This window comes from Crassostrea angulata, chromosome 7 (genome assembly GCF_025612915.1).
Source record: "Crassostrea angulata isolate pt1a10 chromosome 7, ASM2561291v2, whole genome shotgun sequence".
NCBI lineage: Eukaryota > Metazoa > Mollusca > Bivalvia > Ostreida > Ostreidae > Magallana > Magallana angulata.
The window spans coordinates 52638273-52656417 of record NC_069117.1 but is presented as its reverse complement, the minus strand read 5'-3'; the positions used below and the strand labels follow the sequence as shown (position 1 = coordinate 52656417).

Sequence of the window (18145 nt, the reverse complement as noted above, 5' to 3'; positions counted from 1 at the left end):
AGGGGAAACTCGCTTATTAATAATTCTAACTTAATGTTAACCTACATATGACAGTGAGGGAAAACGTAACGGATTAGACGGACGACTTGTACCTTGACTCTTAACCTCTAACTATCGCACTCTGACTTTTTTTTCTCTTAGATTCATCTCTAAAACATATAATAATATTTTACTGGCGTGACCCTCTAAATAATTGACATGTATAAATCATCCAATCAGATAATATATTTCTTGATCCCTAACTGACCATTGTCCAGGTAAACGCCCATTTATTCACCTGCGTTAATCCGCTAATTGTTATGTAATTGCATTAACTCTATTAGTGTCAAACACACATTTCTTAGCTGAAACCATTGTCCTTCAATCCTGCCTTTCTAATAAGTATCATTTCCTAAAGCTACACTTGATTACTTTGATGTCCTATTTCTTTGTTACAGTTAAGGCGTTTGATAAACATTAATTTACATTCTATCACATCACAGTCAGGAGGAATTTCACGATAATTAAGAAGAGTAAATAACGTAAATTTACCAACAAGCTAAACTATAGAAAATGTTCGCAACATGTAAAATATACATTTTACATGGTGATAATAAACGGAAAAATGCAAGATTTTGGCAACAAATTGTCAATGTACATCCAACGGCAGTACTGATATAAATGCAAAATAATCTGCTATACAGGACTACGACTGAGTACAATGTAATTCAAGTCTTGATTAATTATTGCAGGCGTTTCATTATTTTAGTAAGCCATTTAACATGGTGCCGATGGACTGATAAATATTGTGCTATGTATTTGTAATGTTATATCTTTGTTGTTCAAAGTGACTTTATAGGTCCGATGGGCCGGGTGTAACTGATCATTGTCAATATAATGCATTGTATAGAATATTCATTTTCCCATTTCGACAGCTATGGCATGTATAGGGTAGGGCTTATAGGAATAATAATTTTGCGGAGATTAAGTAAAACTTAAGTAAATGTAGAAAAATATATAAAATGTTCGTCAGACATGCAGGCAAAATACGCCGTGAAACTGTTAATAATTTACATAGTTACCAATAATTCCGATTAACAATTTAGTTTTTATATATATGATGACATCATAAATAACAGATGTTGTTTCTTTGATTCAATTGTGAGTGATGTATACGTAGATGCTGTGGAATGTATGTACATGTATATATCCTAACTGTCTTGGGGAGGGGGGGTGGAGGGGGGGGGGGGTCTTGCATGAGTATACATGATGCCGCGTCACGGGACTACAGACATTTTACGATCACAATTTAACAGTACCTTTTATAAAGTGTATTTCTAGATCCCGATAAAGTTCAAGACTAAAGGAAAAGTTTAACATATATGTATATAGAACGTGTGTGTCACATGTTCAGTTTTAAATTAGAAAGAGTCAAGTGAGGATGATGGTCACATGCTGGGTTTTGTACGCTTGCATGGATGTTGTGGTGTTTTATGTTTAAGGCGCCTAGCATTGGGAGGGAGGCTGCCCCCACCCCCCGCCCCCACTTTTGTCGCAGCGAAGATTTTTCTTAAATTTTGATATTTTTCTATGCATTTAAATGGAAAATAGAGAGATCAGTTTTTAATAGTTTAAAATTAAGTTCATACAATCTTGCCATAGAAAAAGATACACACGTGCACGTGTCTATTCCAATGTATGAAAGACTTTGTAAGTATTGTTACACTATATGAATTTCATTTTTTATTTAGCTGTTCGAAATACATTCATTTGAGGGCAATTTTCTAAATAAATTTATGTATACATGTTTTCACAGAAACAATTTTTCAAAAATGTCAGATATCCTTATAAGGCTATATCTAAGTTCTTATTTAGTAATAAATCTTCAACAGTGTTGAAAATAACCCTCTCATTTATCAATAAATGTACATCATACAGAAAAGGTCTATATCAAACGTAGAATGTAGAGCTGTTTTCCTTTAATGTGAATGTAAAATGTATTACTGATGTAACCTTTATATATACCGATGTGTGAAAATAACAATAATACAGTAATACATGTAATACTTCTGTTTATGCTACTGTTGGGCCTGTGCCCGGCAATTATTATACTCTACATGTAATGTAATTGTATTTACATATATGCCATTAAAATATTTGTATTTAAAATTACTTTTGATTTATAAGTGTTTAATCTTCATGACAATTTTTGTCTCCAGATTGAAAAAAAAGCTGCATGGTAATGAACGGATCCAGAAAAATGTTCCAGGGGGTCCAAAGAATATCCATGTTTCCAACTGGTCCAAGGGTTGTTGTCGGTAAAACAACGCAAGCAATTTGAATTTTCGCTGGAGGGTCCAGACCCACCCGCCCCCTGTAGATCCTCCGTGCGTGGTGGTTGTGGTGGGTTGAATGGAAAACGAATATTGTACAAATTCATTAAATTCATGTAAAAACATAAAGTATAATTATCATACAGTCTTGATGGAAAGTTTTGTCGTAATTTGAATTATCGTTGGTTATGAAACGTCCGGGTGGCGAAGCAAAATTAGGACCACCCCCCCCCCCCCCTCCGAAAGAAAATCCTCCACCGTAAACGATGCTTTATCAAAATTACCGATGACAATTAAAATGCAATTAAAATAAACAAGTAAAGAATGAATGCAAACTTTAAACCTGATTATAGGCCTAATGTTAAGTGTCAAATTAAATTCTTAAAATTAATTCTTCCATACTTCACAAATGATAAGAGAAAAAAATAACCAGACATAACAGGTAGATGTCTTTTCGTATAAATTCTGTCCCTGGAAATAAACATTGTCATGTGCCTTTCCCAAAAGTAGTAAAGCTGTAGGCCTATGACGCTCACGTCAAACAGATCTATCGAACGTCACGTCAAGGTCAATTTCAGCGAATCAAGTAAGCCGCACAACCGGATGTCAACAAACTTGACTTGAATCAGCGATCCAGTTCGCATGGTTCTATGATCGCTGACAGTGAAAGGGACAATGTGTGAACACGCAACTCTTCAGAGTGGGATCCATCACCCTGTTTTACGTTCATGGCAAACTACGAATACACAAATCAGGGCAGAGAATCTAATATATCCAATATTTATAACGTAAGTAAAGTGCTTTTACAAATGTCTGACATTTCCTATTTCGTAAGATAAGGCGATATACTTTTTGGGACGTTTCATTTAAGTGATAAAATAATTTTACAAGATTTAGAGTTAAGACACTTAAAGCTTATTGTTGGTTGTAGCGGTATGTTTTGAAACATTATTGAAAAAGGTTACAACTTACACATTTTCCCCTTGGCCAAGGTACACTACAAATAAAGCATATGTTACGCCAAATATTAGAAAAGATTTCTACATTTTTTTGTGAAATTAGAAGTGTTAAATTATTAAACATTATATTTTGGACTCTTCCATCATTATAGTTTGGTGCTTATCCACATCAAGGTATTTCTCATTTATAGTTATGTGGGATATTCACAACCTGTGCAATGTACTTATGTATGTTTAGTGGAGACAGATTAGATAATGTAGCAGCGATAGAGAAAAAATAAAACTCTTTACATCTTAAGGAATTTGACAACAAAATCACTTGTTGAACACTTCCTTGTTTTGTTCAAACAAAAAGCAAGTAAGTTTGTTTCATGTTAGTTATTTTCAACGTGTTTAATGTATTTGCCGTTTGGCAACCACCTTTTTAGTTTTAAAATGATTACCTTAAAGGTAAAAGTAAAGAAATGACAGAACTTTTTAATTAATTAATCAATTCTGTGTGCTAGCTAGCACATACATTATGAAGATAAATTGACAAATGGATATCCCAACCCTTCATATTTATTTTATTTCGATATAAATCAACATTTTTATGCAGTACTACTTTATCCTTTAAAAGGTTAAGTTAATGAAATATTTTTGTGTCGTAAATATCAAGGTGTAGCCACGGAAAATCAATAAATACCATGTATAATCAATCTACATAAATCAAACTATAAATGATTTATTATTCTGATAGCTCACTGCATATACCGGTACTAGACTAGTATGCTAATCAGTATTTTTGTACACTTCAGCACTCATGCAGACAACATCTGTAAACTTAAAATACGATATTCTGATACTGTCAGTTTATATGAGGGGAAAAAAACTAGGTTGATCAATGTAATCATAAAATGACTGATCAGTTGCATAATTTTCTCAGTCAGTATGTATTAAATTGTTTGATAGTTTATAAAATACACTGACTTGGCATTTTATGCTGAATATACATGGCAATAAGATTATGACAGCTTTTTAAGAGACATTATGTAAACCACCACTACATGTATGTCAGAGGTTTTGAATATAGGGCTTTATAGTAGACATACATGTATTGTACATGTAGTTCTTATCTGTACATTTCAGTGAATGGAAAATTAGGCCACTGTTTATTGTTGTATAGATGAAAGAAGACCATTCAAAACCTTAATCCTAATTTTAGAGTAAAAATGATATTGTGTAAAAAATATTTACATTTCTATTCAGATTTCAACATACATAAAATCATTTAGAATTTTTTATTACACCAATATGACCTTGGTTGTTGTTTTTTGTACTGTTAGGTTTTTCATAAGCTTACTACCTACAAAAAGGTGACAGCAAGAACTGGTTATCACAATTGGAGACTTTTAGTGCTGTAATATTAATACATGTATTAATGTATAACTAATAATTTCTGAAGGTTTCAGATACATGTAGATTTGTGCAAGAAATATATGTATTAATTGGGTCAATGAAAGTCTTTTGACTGCACACAAGACATTGTTACGTTGTAATGATATTCAACAACTCTTAATTGTTACTCAAATGCAAATGGCTTTGAAATAAAATAATTTAACTTTACAATATGCAGTTTTATTGAGACTGAAGTTTTTTAGACCTGAAGAATTATCATTTTTAATAAGAATGACTTTTTGTCAAAAGTAATGATTGTGAGTCAATACGCTTTACCACAGGTCAGAAACATAAAAGAATGGCCAGTATAAGAACATAACACTTATACATTTAAGTTATGATAAGAAAAAAATATATAGAGGTATAAAACCGGTATGTATATGCAAAGCAACTAAGACGATGCCATGAATTTTGAAAAAGATCTGAGGAATGTTCTTTTGGTGGGTTTTATTCCTTCTTTTACAACAATCTTTATCATTTGCATTTTAGATTTTATATGCAAAACCATTATAAAAGTTGAGAAAGCTCAATCCTGTGAAGTAACATGAGATCTTCCTGAAGGTCATATTTCTTGGTCATGTGGATTGAAGAACAACCTTGGTACTGTCACATGACTCTCACAGAGTGAGGTTAAGAAGGTGTTTGCTTTCGGAAAGAACACGAATATGGTCTGGTACATGGATTTAAGGACTTCTTTGTGGGACCAAAAAAAAAATTGCATGCCATTTACATTAACAACAATTTTTTGGTAGTCAAAACTTTTGGGTTATGGCTATCTTTGATACACACTGCCAAAGGCCATTAGCTGGGAACAATGTGAATCATGTGATGGGAGATGTTTATTCATATAATTGTGTTACTGCATCATTTCTTTGTACTTGATCAAGGCAACTGAAGGTGTGTGACTGAATTGTTTCTTCCTCCTGTTGTTTACAGAGACAGTGAGGATGACATACAAGAGGTGGCCAGTATGCCAGGTGTGGCCAGGTACGGCATCAACACACTACGCCAGGCCCTGGAACCCATGGTACAGAACGGCCTCAAGTGTGTCCTTATATTTGGCGTCCCCAGTAAACTACCAAAGGTGAGCGGCCAATTTCATTAAGGTTCACGATTATATAAACGTGCTTAAGTTATATTGTCAAGTAATATAGAAGTTTTCATTAATTCTGAACTTGTTTTCTTGATTAAGAAATTAGAGATCAATATTTCAAAATTGTTAAAAATATAATCAATAAAGTATTGATTAAATCAATAATAAAATTAGAACATTTGTTAATATTCATTTATTAAGTTGAGTTATCTATTTTAAATGGTAGCAGAATTTTATCTATCGATGGTACATATTGATTTCAAATTTTTCTGTATCATTACTACTTGAATTCTATGTATACCTATAATCTCTCTCTCCCCCAGGACAACAATGGTACTGCAGCTGATACCCCTGACACCCCAGCCATCCTGGCCATCAAAATGCTGAGAAGCTGGTTCCCCAACTTACTGGTGGCCTGTGATGTTTGCCTCTGTCCATATACATGTCATGGACATTGTGGTACGTACTGAAGAAAGCAGTGAATGTACATGTAAGCTATAAAATGAAAAAAAGGATGAAGAATATTTTGAGTTTGTGAATTAGAAACATTGAAATTGATTCATCTTATTCAAGAGTTTTACCAATTGTTACATTATACACATGTAGCATTTATAGATTTGTGTGGTTTGTTTTGTAGGTATTCTACGTGAAGATGGAAGCATAGATAATGTTGCCAGCATCAAAAGACTTGCAGAGATAGCAGTGACCTATGCCAAAGCAGGTATGTTAAGTTGAAATGCATAGAAGCATTAGTACTTGTATTAATTAATGTAGTACTTTTCTTTGATTTTAATAGCTTGTTACCTGTACACTTACACTTTCAGGTTGCCAGATTATTGCCCCCTCAGACATGATGGACGGTAGGATCGGCTCTATAAAAGCTGCCCTGTCAGGGGCGGGATACGGGAACAGAGTGGCAATTATGAGCTACAGCGCCAAGTTTGCCTCCTCATTCTACGGACCATTCAGGTATGCTGAAATATAGAGCATGATATAGTTGGTATGGAGTACACAAAATCTTCAATACAGCCTTTCTCAAGTCATTATGTTGTTATATTTACATTTTCCATTGTCTTTGCCTGTGATAACACTACGTATCAATTTTTGTACTACGGTATATAAACCATAATACAAATGACGCCAAATTGAGGCGCCAGCGGGGGTTCCTTATTTATATTTAAATATTTAATCGTACGATGGCGTAAAACAATGTAAATATAAGTGATAAGGAATCATTCTTTGAATATTGTGAGGTGATCTAATTTCGGTCAGGGCGTGATCGAATCTATCATAAAGCCCTTCGGGCTTTATTGGATTTGATCACGCCCCGGCCGAAATTATCACCTCATAATACTCAAAAAATGATTCCTTATTCTTTATTTAATGTCTTTACCATTAAAAATTTTGAACAAGTTTTATTGTGTTTCTGCTCTCTACCATATTTAAATGATGTTTTCCATTTTTGAAAAGTATTAAGGAGAGAATTGATTATTATGATGAAACAGAGACACATGAACAGTTCCATTTTCAATTGTTAGATTCAGCATAGTATTCTTTAATTTCATGATCTTTTGTCAGTATTTTGTATTAAAAATGTCATTTATACAACTTTTACTGAGTGCATTACCTTTTTATAAAAACCCAGCTGATTTTGATTTTTTTTTATGACTGGTGTTTTAGAGATGCTGCAAAGTCAGCTCCCTCGTTTGGAGACAGGAAAGCTTACCAGCTGCCCTTTGGATCCAGCGGTTTGGCCGAGCGAGCTGTTGATCGGGACGTCAAAGAAGGTGCAGACATGCTGATGGTTAAGCCTGGTCTAGCGTACCTCGACATCGTCAAAACGACCAAAGAAAAGGTGGGTAAAAATTCAGATAACATTGATGCAAATATTCATATTGATTGGAATTGGGTGATCTGTCACAAGATCAAACATTACAATGTGTTTATCTTCTCTTATCATGATAACTTTATTTTGTAACTGACAGTCTAGTAGACAATTTTAGTCTCTACTCTCTTTATTCTCTGAACATCATGTGGGATCTCATCATACCATCATTTGCCTTTGATCCAGCTACTGTCTGTGTGTAAGTCTCAAAATGTATGTTGATTCTTTGTCACAGTATCCAACACACCCACTGGCTATTTATCAAGTGTCTGGAGAGTATGCCATGCTGTATCATGGAGCCAAAGCGGGTGCATTCGATTTGAAGACAACTCTGATGGAGGTGTTGTGTAGCATGCGGCGGGCAGGAGCTGACATTATCATCTCTTATTTTACACCGCAAGTCTTGGAGTGGCTGAAGACGTAGGACAGAGAACCAGGACAGAAAAGCAGTCCAGGGCAGCCATTGCATCATAACAAAAATAATTAAACACCAAAACAAACATGGTGATTGTGAAAAACCAAAGGCAAAACAAACAGTATCAATTAAAACATGTTTTGCATTTGAACTGGGGAAAAATTCTCAGCTATTGATTTACAGGAAAAATTCTCACACCTGTTATATAAAAAAAATTAACGCAAAATATGAGAAAATTACAACACATACTTGAATAATTATTTTTTTGTAGTAAATTTAATATCATATACAATTGCCTGTTTAATTTGGTTGTCAGAGAGCTTTTATTATTTTTTTTTTTGGGGGGGGGGGGGGGTGGGTTGGGTTGGGGGAGGGGTTGCTGAGTCTTATAAATACATTTCTTTTTATGTTCTTATCTAACTATACATGTTAGTGGATCATAGTGGTTGCTACAAGAACTTTCTCACTGGGGATCTAGTGTTGAGGGCACTGGGGATCTAGTGTTGAGGGCACTGGGGATCTAGTGTTGAGGGCACTGGGGATCTAGTGTTGAGGGCTTTCTTGGTCAAGTCAAAATATCATTGGAAAAGGTTCAACTTGTTTTTCTCTAGATAGCATAATCTTGAGGACAATTAATACATTTGATTTCATAATAAATATATGTGTTCATCTAATATGTTAGGGCCACACTGCCAGAATCTCTGTGAAGGAGACAGAAAGAGCCCTGGCCTAGTGTTAGAGGAGATTTCAATGCGCTTATAACAGCATTGATTAACACATGGTGACACCAAAATGGCACACATCAATTTTTCCTTGTGCATTGATTATTGGTAATCTGAGTTGTCCAACTTGCATTACATATGCAAGGAAGATAACTCTTCCGTATAAAAAAAATTATGATTTGTCTTGGGCATTGCATTTACTTAAAAAAAGCATTTGTCTGGATATAAAAATCTTTGTTTGCTAAAAATGAATAAAAAAAAATTGTTATATTTACTGAATAAAATATTAATACATTATTCCATGACTTTTTTATATTTATAAACATAATGGCCATAATGGATCTATATATACATTTAAAACAATGAAATAATTGTGGTTATATAAAAAAAAAAGAAGCCTAAGAATTTTTTAAAGAACAAATATTACTTATGACCTTAGCGGCCATATTTATACATTTAAAACAATGTAATTTAAATGATGGTTAAATTTCTGAAAATAAAGAAGTTTGCAAAGTATTCTTTTGTAAATTTACTACATTGTATAAGAATTCCAATTCTATTATTAGAAAGCGACAATTTTTACATATTCTTTCTGTTCTATGTTTATTATTATATCTGACCAATTCTATGAGAAGTCTGTGTGCTGATATACGCAGTCTATAGATTGGGTTTTTGTATTGAGGTCTTAATAAAGTTGAATACTTTTCCAGTCTGACTTGGGTTTTCAAAAATAAATAACAAGTTTGCCATCTTTAAGTGTTTCATTTGTACGGAAGCGTATTAGGGTCGCAGCAGTATTTTTTATTAATTTGTTATAACAGATTAGTAATTTGTTATAACAAATTATTGATTTGTTATAACAGATTATCAATTTGTTATAACAGATTAGTAATTTGTTATAACAAAGAATGTGGGCGCTTAAGATGTAGATTCGGCAGGAATCTGGGCGCACAAGGAGAGTGAAAATTTCATCAATTAATTTTGAATATTTTTCGAATTATAACCGTTATTTGGTTTCTGTTGGATGTGGAATGAGTGGAAAAATATTTGAAATGCAAAAGGTTTTATTATGATATGGGTCTAAATATAGGAACACGATGCAATTCATGCAAAATCCTACTTATTTACAACTGTTTTTAAATGATTTTGTTGTCTCTGGGTCTTCTCTCCACAAATTTGAAACGTGTAAAGGTAACATATTTCAACATTAAAAATGTCGCATTTTAAAAAGAGATGGAGAGATGACCCAGAGATGACTAATTATGTACTTTTCAAATTATTTTTTGAAGGATAAAAAACAAAGTCCATTGATATGAAAGTGGTGTTTCAAACAGTACTTTATAGAGCATATATTGACAAGTCTCCGTGGCTCAGTGGTTTCGTCCTGGATTTAGTGAATACATACATTCAGTGTTTTGGGTTCAAATCCAACTGGTGGTCTTTTTAAAAAAAATTAAACTTTTTTGTTTTAAATGTATGTTATTATAACATGATGTTGAATTATAATATACCGGTATATTTTTATTTGTTTTTATTGATTTCTAGATCTGCTGTATGAACACTATAAAAAAAATTCTTTTCTTATTACTAGTTTTTTAGGATAACACAGTATAACTTCATTAAATAATGTTTTCATTAACATTTCCAACTAGTTATCGGTTAACCTCTCATTGCCATTTTTGAAAGCTTTGTGAGTTTTTTAATAACCGAATAGCCATGTACTTCGACTCTCAACATAATATATTTTTGTTGAAACCTGTACATAGCCTTTCTACGGAAGCCCATTTAGGACCTATCAAAAAATATTTTTGAATTTGATATAACGAATTCTTGAATTTGTTAAAACGAATTTAAATCGTTATAACGAATTTTTGAATCCGTTATAACGAATTAAATTTGTTATAACAAATTTTAGGAATTCGTTATAACGAATTTAATCTGTTATAACAAATTCACTGAATTCGTTATTTCAAATTTTGAAATCTGTTCTAACAAATTAAATTTGAAATAACGAATTCCTGAATTCGTTATTTCAAAGTTTTGATTCGTATTTTCGGATTTTTAAAATCGGTCATAACCTATTTCATCCAATTTGTGGTAACAAATTTCATGTTATGGGGAACAAATTAAACGGGGTGGACTTCATTTGTTCCATATTGGCGTACGACGAAATGTGCCGATCAATTAATCAGCGTTAAACGGCGAAATGGTAAATGAAGTAAACTGGCGTAAAAACAAAAGTGGAGGAATATATTGTCACAGCTGTTGTTGTAACCAGGGTAACAGATGTAACAATTCCAAAAATTGTTTAGTCAATGCTATTAATCAATGAGCATGCTGATTTATTAAATGGTACTTGCAGCCAAGCGAATGTCGAACTTATGTCATAGAATTTATTTACCAGAATTTAATGCAAAACCGCACCGAAATAGATGCAAAAATAATGGAGTTACGCCTCTTCAAAGAGCCTATTTTTAAAATTTGCTATTCTAATCGCCTTACCGATGAATACGATATCTTTAAACGCTGGCATGGGCATTACTCATATTTACTTTGGTCGGTGCGTGTTCAAATCCAATAAAGCTTGATGGGCTTTATGATAGATTTGATATGCACGCTCCGACCGAAATTATCACCTAATAATATTCAAAGAATGATGCCTTTTTGCTTATATTTATATTATTTCCAATTTCTACACTTAAAACCAACATTTTAAAACCACTGATTTTTTTTTTCATGCATAGAACATGTTATGTATTATTGCAGCAAATACCGTTTCTCGGTTATGCTGTAGGACACGCCCATTTTGTGTCACTCATTTTTTATGAAATTATTGGGCTATTGGTTTCAAAATTGATTTGTAATGTTAGCACAGTGAAGGACATTGAAAAACATAAATATGATATTTTATATGGCAAAGCCAGACATTATAACCAGGATGTGCCCATGCGTGAACCAACTTTCCATCGGGATTGGTAAACGTGTGGGAGGAAATTCGATAGCTTCTTGGAGGAACTTCGAACTGATGATAGGTGCTAATAAAAAAAACAAAAAAAAAAACAAAGAGACAAAAAACCGCGACTTTAATATTATATAGTCATTAAAAATAATAGGAATGTTATGTACCTTTGGTGTACACTTAAAAAAGATTTAAATATTTGCGAGGACAATAAAGGCAATTTTACAGGAAAACAACAGACACGTAGCTTTAAACGGGTGGGTGGGTGGGGATGGCAGGGAGGGGCATGTAAAAAATTGAAAGTGACTGGGAGAAAATAAACAGTGGAATTCAAATTTGAGGAAAACTTAGCATTTCTATAGCTAACCCAACGGTCTACGATTTTCGAATTTTTGAAAAACATTTTTTTTTGCATGTCAAGAATTGTTTGGCGATTCTCTAACCCCCCCCCCCCTCCTTTTTTTTCACTTTTTTACGATACCACCTTTCTGAACAAAATATCACAGTTTCCTTACATATACCAGTAAGAGACAATTTGCTTTATATATAACCAATATTACAGTATCTCATACAATATACCATTCACCAGGTTCTGGATTTATTGTAAAAAAAAATCCAAGGTTAGGAGGACAGGGATTATTGGGGAATGGTATGGGTGGTAAGGACACCGACCCCATGTACCTCTATCCATAACCCCTCACCAAGGTCTGTGTGCCCATCACCAGGGTCTGTATATACCCATCACCAGGGTCACCGTACGTATTACCAGAGTCGGTGTACGTATCACCAGGATCTGTATACGCATAACCCGATTCAGTATACCCATCATCAGGACACCAGGGTCTCAATTCTTATCCTGAGGGTCAATGTTTCTTTGTGCTCATCACTGGGTCTATTTACCCATAGCCAGAAATCCACGTAATCATCACCAGGGTCTCAATTCCCACACCAGGGTCAGTGTACGTTTCACTAGGGTCTGTATGCCTATCACTGGGGTCTGTTTACTAGTATTTATTAATAGGGTCAGAGTGCACATCACTAGCGTCTGTATACCCATATCCAGAATCAGTTTACCCATCACCAGGGTCAGTTTACCAATAACCAAGGTTGGTGTACCCAATTACAAGTGTACATGTATACGCGTAACCAGAGTCAGTATACCCATCACCTGGGTCTCAATACCTTTCACAATATAGGTTTTGAGACCCTGGTAATGGGCACATAGACCCTGGTAATATGTATACTGACCTTGGTGATATGTCTACTGACTTGGTGATGGGCACACAGACCCTGGTGATACGAACACTGACCCTGATGATACGTACACTGACCCAGGTTATTTGTATGCAGACCCAAGTGATGGGCACACATCGTAATATTGACCCAGGTTATGGGTATACAGACCCTGGTGATACAAATACTTATTCTGGTGATACGTCCACTATGCTATTAAAACATTTAAGATCCTAATCCGTGGAGGTAGGGGGTTAGGTGAACACTTAACTTCAATTCTACACTTTATTTCCTCCCTTTCGTTTCAGATTTTACCTGGTCCCAAAAACATTGGTGGTGGTATTGGGAGGGGGGGCAACTCTTTGTTAATTCACCTTTTATATGTAAATTTAAGAAAAGTGTGCTGAAGGGGGTAGTCTCGTCCCCACTGCCCCTGCGCCACTCCACACACTCCCTTTTGCTGTGCCTGTTGCTTTCCTGTAACATTGTTCTTCATTGTTCTCTCAAATACTAATATTTATTCAACATTTTGGTGTAAATCTAATGTACACAACATTCCTATCACTTTTAATAAACATTTATAATGTAAAAAAAGAATTTTCCTATACTTTTTGGGAGTTGATTTTAATAAACTCTCCTATGCAGTTACTCTGGCGAACCGAAAGTGAAACAGTGTTTGGACCTAAGCACAAATCATCATCGCTGAAAAGACATAGATCTTGAAAATAATAGATAAATTCGGTGTACTGTATGCTGTACCATTGTTTTTCAAAAGAAACGTATTGATAAATACCTTGAAAATAGTCAGATTTTATATAGTACGAACAATTTAATTGTTTTTTGTAGTTGTATGTATTTCTTACGCCAGAGTTCAATATCGTCTCGTTCAACCAGACGCTCGGCTGTCTCCGTAAATCTCCGACAAGCAGAAGGTCTCTCTTGGTAGTCGGAGATTAACGGAGACAGCCGAGCGTCTGGTTGAACGAGACTGGAGTTCAATATTGCTTGGATCCAGACGTGTACAATTTTTCGATTACTGATACACAGTTTGATGAAATTAATTATATCGTTAAATATTACACAACATGATTCATATGGGATTTTCTCGAAATTCTTGTGTGCGTAATTCAAATACAGATTAGAAACTACTTGCCAGGCAAAATAACATATCGTTGATTTTAAAATTGATAATAATCAATAAAATCAACTCCCGACGGTACTTCAGTATTTTGATTTAAATTGTTCAAATATCAGTTCGAAGTTCCTCCAAACAGCTTTCGAATTTCCTCCCAAACGTTTACCAAAACTTTGGTACACGCATGCGCACATCCTGGTTATAATGCCTGGCTACGTCATTTAAAATATTATATCTATATTTTTAATTGTCCTTTACTGTGATAACCAAGCCCAAAAATTTTATAAATTATGAGCGACACAAAATGGGCGTGTCTTACAGCATTACCGAAAAACAGTATTGGCTGCGCTACGTAATACATAACATGTGATATGCATTAAAAAACAGAGGTTTTAGAATGTTTGTTTAAAGTGTAGAAATTGGGAATAATATATGTAACCAGTGTAAGTAATTAATGTTATTGTTTCAGTGTTTTTAATTAATTGTGTGTATGTGTTTGTTTATTGTATGGCGTCCTGTCCATGTGTGAATGTCCACGTGTGTTTGTTTATGTTTACCTGTTGTGACGTGACGTACCAAATACCTGTTCGACCAGTTTACCTGTAGATGTTTTCTATTTTTAACAACATACTAACCTTCCCACTAAAACTATAGTTGCCCGCACACTCGGCGCTACACCCTTGAAGGGAACAGACTAATGTATGATATCTGCATGTACTATATGTAGCTGAATACTTGGCAGTGCTTGGTAACTATAATTATTCTAATGCATATATTCTGTTATAATTATAATAAAGTGTAATTGCAAATGTTAGTAATATTAATAACTTTATTGTAGGTTTTTTGTATATTTATCAGTTATTTGAGAATATTAAAAGTATAGTCACCCTGTATGACTGTGTCAGTTATAATTTCTCTACCGACCTGGACTACAAATGGCGCCCACGTTATTCTGAAAACCAAGCACCAGAGCCATGAAACAGATCCTATAGAAGACCCGGGGAAACGGATTGGGGAAACCGAGAGGGAACGGACCGAAAGAGAAGTCCTTCGTTTTCAGTTCCAAATCCTTATACAAAGATATAAATAGGCCTATACAACCAGAAGAACGAGTGATCTGTGAGTGTAAAATTGTTTCCAAATTGGAGAAATTTGTGTATCTGTGGAAAAAGTGGTGTTTCGTGATTGTGAAGTTCATGGGCGGATCCCCGAGAGGCGAATCCCAAATTCCGGAACCGTGACGTCACATTGCGCGAACCGACGAATGAAGCAATGGCGGAATGAAGCGTGACTCGAAAACAGGAAACAAGGCGAACAAAGCGAGTAGTGAAGTAAAGAGAGGAAGGTACTGTAAATATATCTACAGAAAAACTGTTTAATTGTATGTGTAAATGTACATGTTTTGAATGCGAATGTCTTTGTCGATTGTAAAACTGTGATGCGGTAAAAAGGGAATTCCCATAATCTATTTATATTCAGCTGGCTGTGACAGTTTTGTTTACATTTGTTAGAAAAAAAAAAACAACAACAACAACTGTTTATTAGTTAAGGTTTATTGATTGTTTAAGTTTTCTTTTTCAGGTTTATTGTCAAATTAGTTAGGGTTTTTTTTCAATTTGTATTTTATTTATTTAGTTTGTAATTATTTTAGGTTAAGGATATTTATATTTGTATTAGTTTAACAAATTGTTTGCAGTTAGGTAGCAGCAAGCCGAGTTCACAATCTAACCAGCATGCATGAAGTTAATTAAACTAATTTCTTTCAGTCCAGTGACCAGTAGATAGACCTGAAATACAGCTGATACATCTGATTCAATTCATATATTTGAAAGTGTGCAGTCAGTTTTGTGTGAATGTGAGTGAGCTTTAGAATTTTATAAAGATTTTGTTTATAAATTAATGTAGATTTGGGGAAATTATCATTAACATTTAAGCATCTGAGAATTCCTGAAATTTAAAGTTTGGAATAGTAGTTTTAAGGTGATATTGTGACATTTGAGTTGTCAGTTGTGGTGATTCTGGTAATTAAGTTGCATCTGGCTTAATTAATTTGGACATAGATAATCATTGGTTATTGGTAGATGATTAGTGTTTGTCTGATTGATAGAGATTGTTCAAGTTGAATACTTGGTGCATGGTTGATTGTAAAATTGCTGTCAGTATTTGGTTTAAGAGGTTCTTAGTTGAATTATGGCTGGGGAGACAGAGGAAGTCAAAAGGTCGGATAAGGCTAAGGTCAGGGATACTGGTGTTGATAAGTCAAAGGATAAGAAGAGTAGTGTTGGTGATAATTTAGGGGATCGGAAGGATACTGTTGGTGATAAGTCAGAGGATCAGAAAATGGATTTTGCTGGTCGCTTACCAGTGTCAAGTACACCTATGTCTGTGAAAAAGGGGGATGCTCAAAAACAAAAGGTATCTGTACCTATTGACCAAGACCAAGATAATCAGTTATTTACTGAATTTGATCAAGATCCTGCCTTACATCTTGGGCAAAAACAGAAAGCTCCTTTTTCAAAGTTAGCTTGTAATTTTGGTGACCTTAGCATGAGTAAAAAAGTACAAAACTTTGGTGACACTAGTAGAAGTAACAAACTACAAAATACCTTCCATGATCAGTATGGTAATAGTATTAATCAGGTGTACGAACTAAATAACAACTTCCCAAGAATCCCACAATTCTCGGGTGATGACCCTCCTCAAAAAGGGGATGTTTCCTACAAAGAGTGGCGGTTTGAAGTGCAGTGCCTAATAAGTGACCCTGACATTAAACCAAATCTTCTGATACAAAGTATTAGACGTTCATTAAGGGGTACGGCTAAAACTATGCTTATTCCTTTAGGTGAAAAAGCTAGTGTAAAGCAAATTTTAGATAAGCTTGACATCTTATTTGGTGAAATTGCAAACAATGGGATGATAATGCAAGAATTCTTTAATGCATTTCAGCTTCCAGGTGAGAATGTTACATATTTTGGTTGCCGACTCGAAACAATGCTGCAAAATGCCATTGATAATGATTATTTAGATAGCGCATCCAAGAACGATTTGTTAAGGCATAAGTTCTGGACTTCATTAAGTTCGGAGAAACTTAAGTCTCAAACGCGACACAAGTATGATGCAATAAAGAATTATGACAGATTATTATTAGAAATTAGAAGGGTAGAAAAGGACATTTTGATAAGTTCAAGCATTTCAGAGAACAAGCCAGTTCATCAACATGGAATAATGACTAATGAAGACTTAGAGGACAAGCTGATGGAGAAAATGGAGAACATGGAGACAAGACTTGAAGGTAAGATTGATGATAAGTTCAACAAGATTCTAGAGAAACTAGATGGGTCTTCAGGTAAAACCAATGAGGAAAAAAGGTATGAACCAAGAGGCAGAGGTGGTTACCAAAGAAACTACAGAGGTCGTGGATATCAGAGAGGAAACTTCAACAACTACAGAGGTAACTCAAATGACAAAAGATATGGTCAAGGTCGAGGTCAATTTCCGAGGAAATATCAAGGTAACCCAAACGACTAGAGGTCTCTGTTACAGGCCAAACGGAGACCAGGGTTTCAAGTAAAGGCCAACAGGCAAAATGCAAACTGATAGGTGAGTCAAATGAGACTACTGTTTTTATGCATGAAAATTCTTTTACAGCACTTGTAGATAGTGGGTCAATGGTAACACCTTGTCATTATCAGGGTACCATTCAATGAAAAACCAACCTAAATTAAAAGACTTATCAAATTTAGGTTTAGAAATTTCTGTAGCTGATGGGTCTTTATTAAAATACAAGGGATATATTGAATGTTCTGTGAAAACTCCTTTTAGTAATGTAGAGTTATTTGTCCCCGTGTTAATTGTACCGGATACTGACTTCAACAGGAATTGTCCTGTTATCATCGGAACTAATGTATTGAGAATATGTAGAGATCAGTCAAATCAAGATTCACTTGTTCCTAAACAATGGAAGTTAGCTTTTGATAGCATGAAGAGCAAATGTT

At 34.5% G+C, this 18145-nt stretch overlaps 2 protein-coding genes across 2 annotated transcripts; both read left to right on the top strand.

Annotated features, from left to right (window-relative positions):
- The first annotated feature begins 2901 nt into the window (after positions 1-2901).
- On the top strand, positions 2902-9120 carry LOC128156571 (delta-aminolevulinic acid dehydratase-like). The gene is made up of 7 exons (XM_052818746.1): positions 2902-3100; positions 5645-5792; positions 6125-6260; positions 6439-6522; positions 6626-6770; positions 7482-7656; positions 7922-9120. Exons 1-7 carry the CDS (start codon positions 2988-2990, stop codon positions 8108-8110), a joined length of 990 nt encoding a protein of 329 aa, XP_052674706.1. The 5' UTR covers positions 2902-2987; the 3' UTR covers positions 8111-9120.
- A 6363-nt stretch (positions 9121-15483) lies between these two features.
- On the top strand, positions 15484-17678 carry LOC128191525 (paraneoplastic antigen Ma3 homolog). The gene has a single exon (XM_052863638.1). The coding sequence runs from the start codon at positions 16341-16343 to the stop codon at positions 17676-17678; it is 1338 nt and encodes a 445-aa protein (XP_052719598.1). The 5' UTR covers positions 15484-16340.
- The last annotated feature ends 467 nt before the right edge of the window (positions 17679-18145 follow it).

Bases quoted from the DNA above. Each gene is read 5' to 3' on its own strand.
- LOC128156571 (XM_052818746.1), top strand. From the start codon at position 2,988: ATGTGTGAACACGCAACTCTTCAGAGTGGGATCCATCACCCTGTTTTA. The intron at 3,101-5,644 runs GTAAGTAAAGTG...TGTTGTTTACAG, and splicing joins ATATATCCAATATTTATAAC to AGACAGTGAGGATGACATAC. The intron at 6,261-6,438 runs GTACGTACTGAA...TTTGTTTTGTAG, and splicing joins TACATGTCATGGACATTGTG to GTATTCTACGTGAAGATGGA.
- LOC128191525 (XM_052863638.1), top strand. From the start codon at position 16,341: ATGGCTGGGGAGACAGAGGAAGTCAAAAGGTCGGATAAGGCTAAGGTC.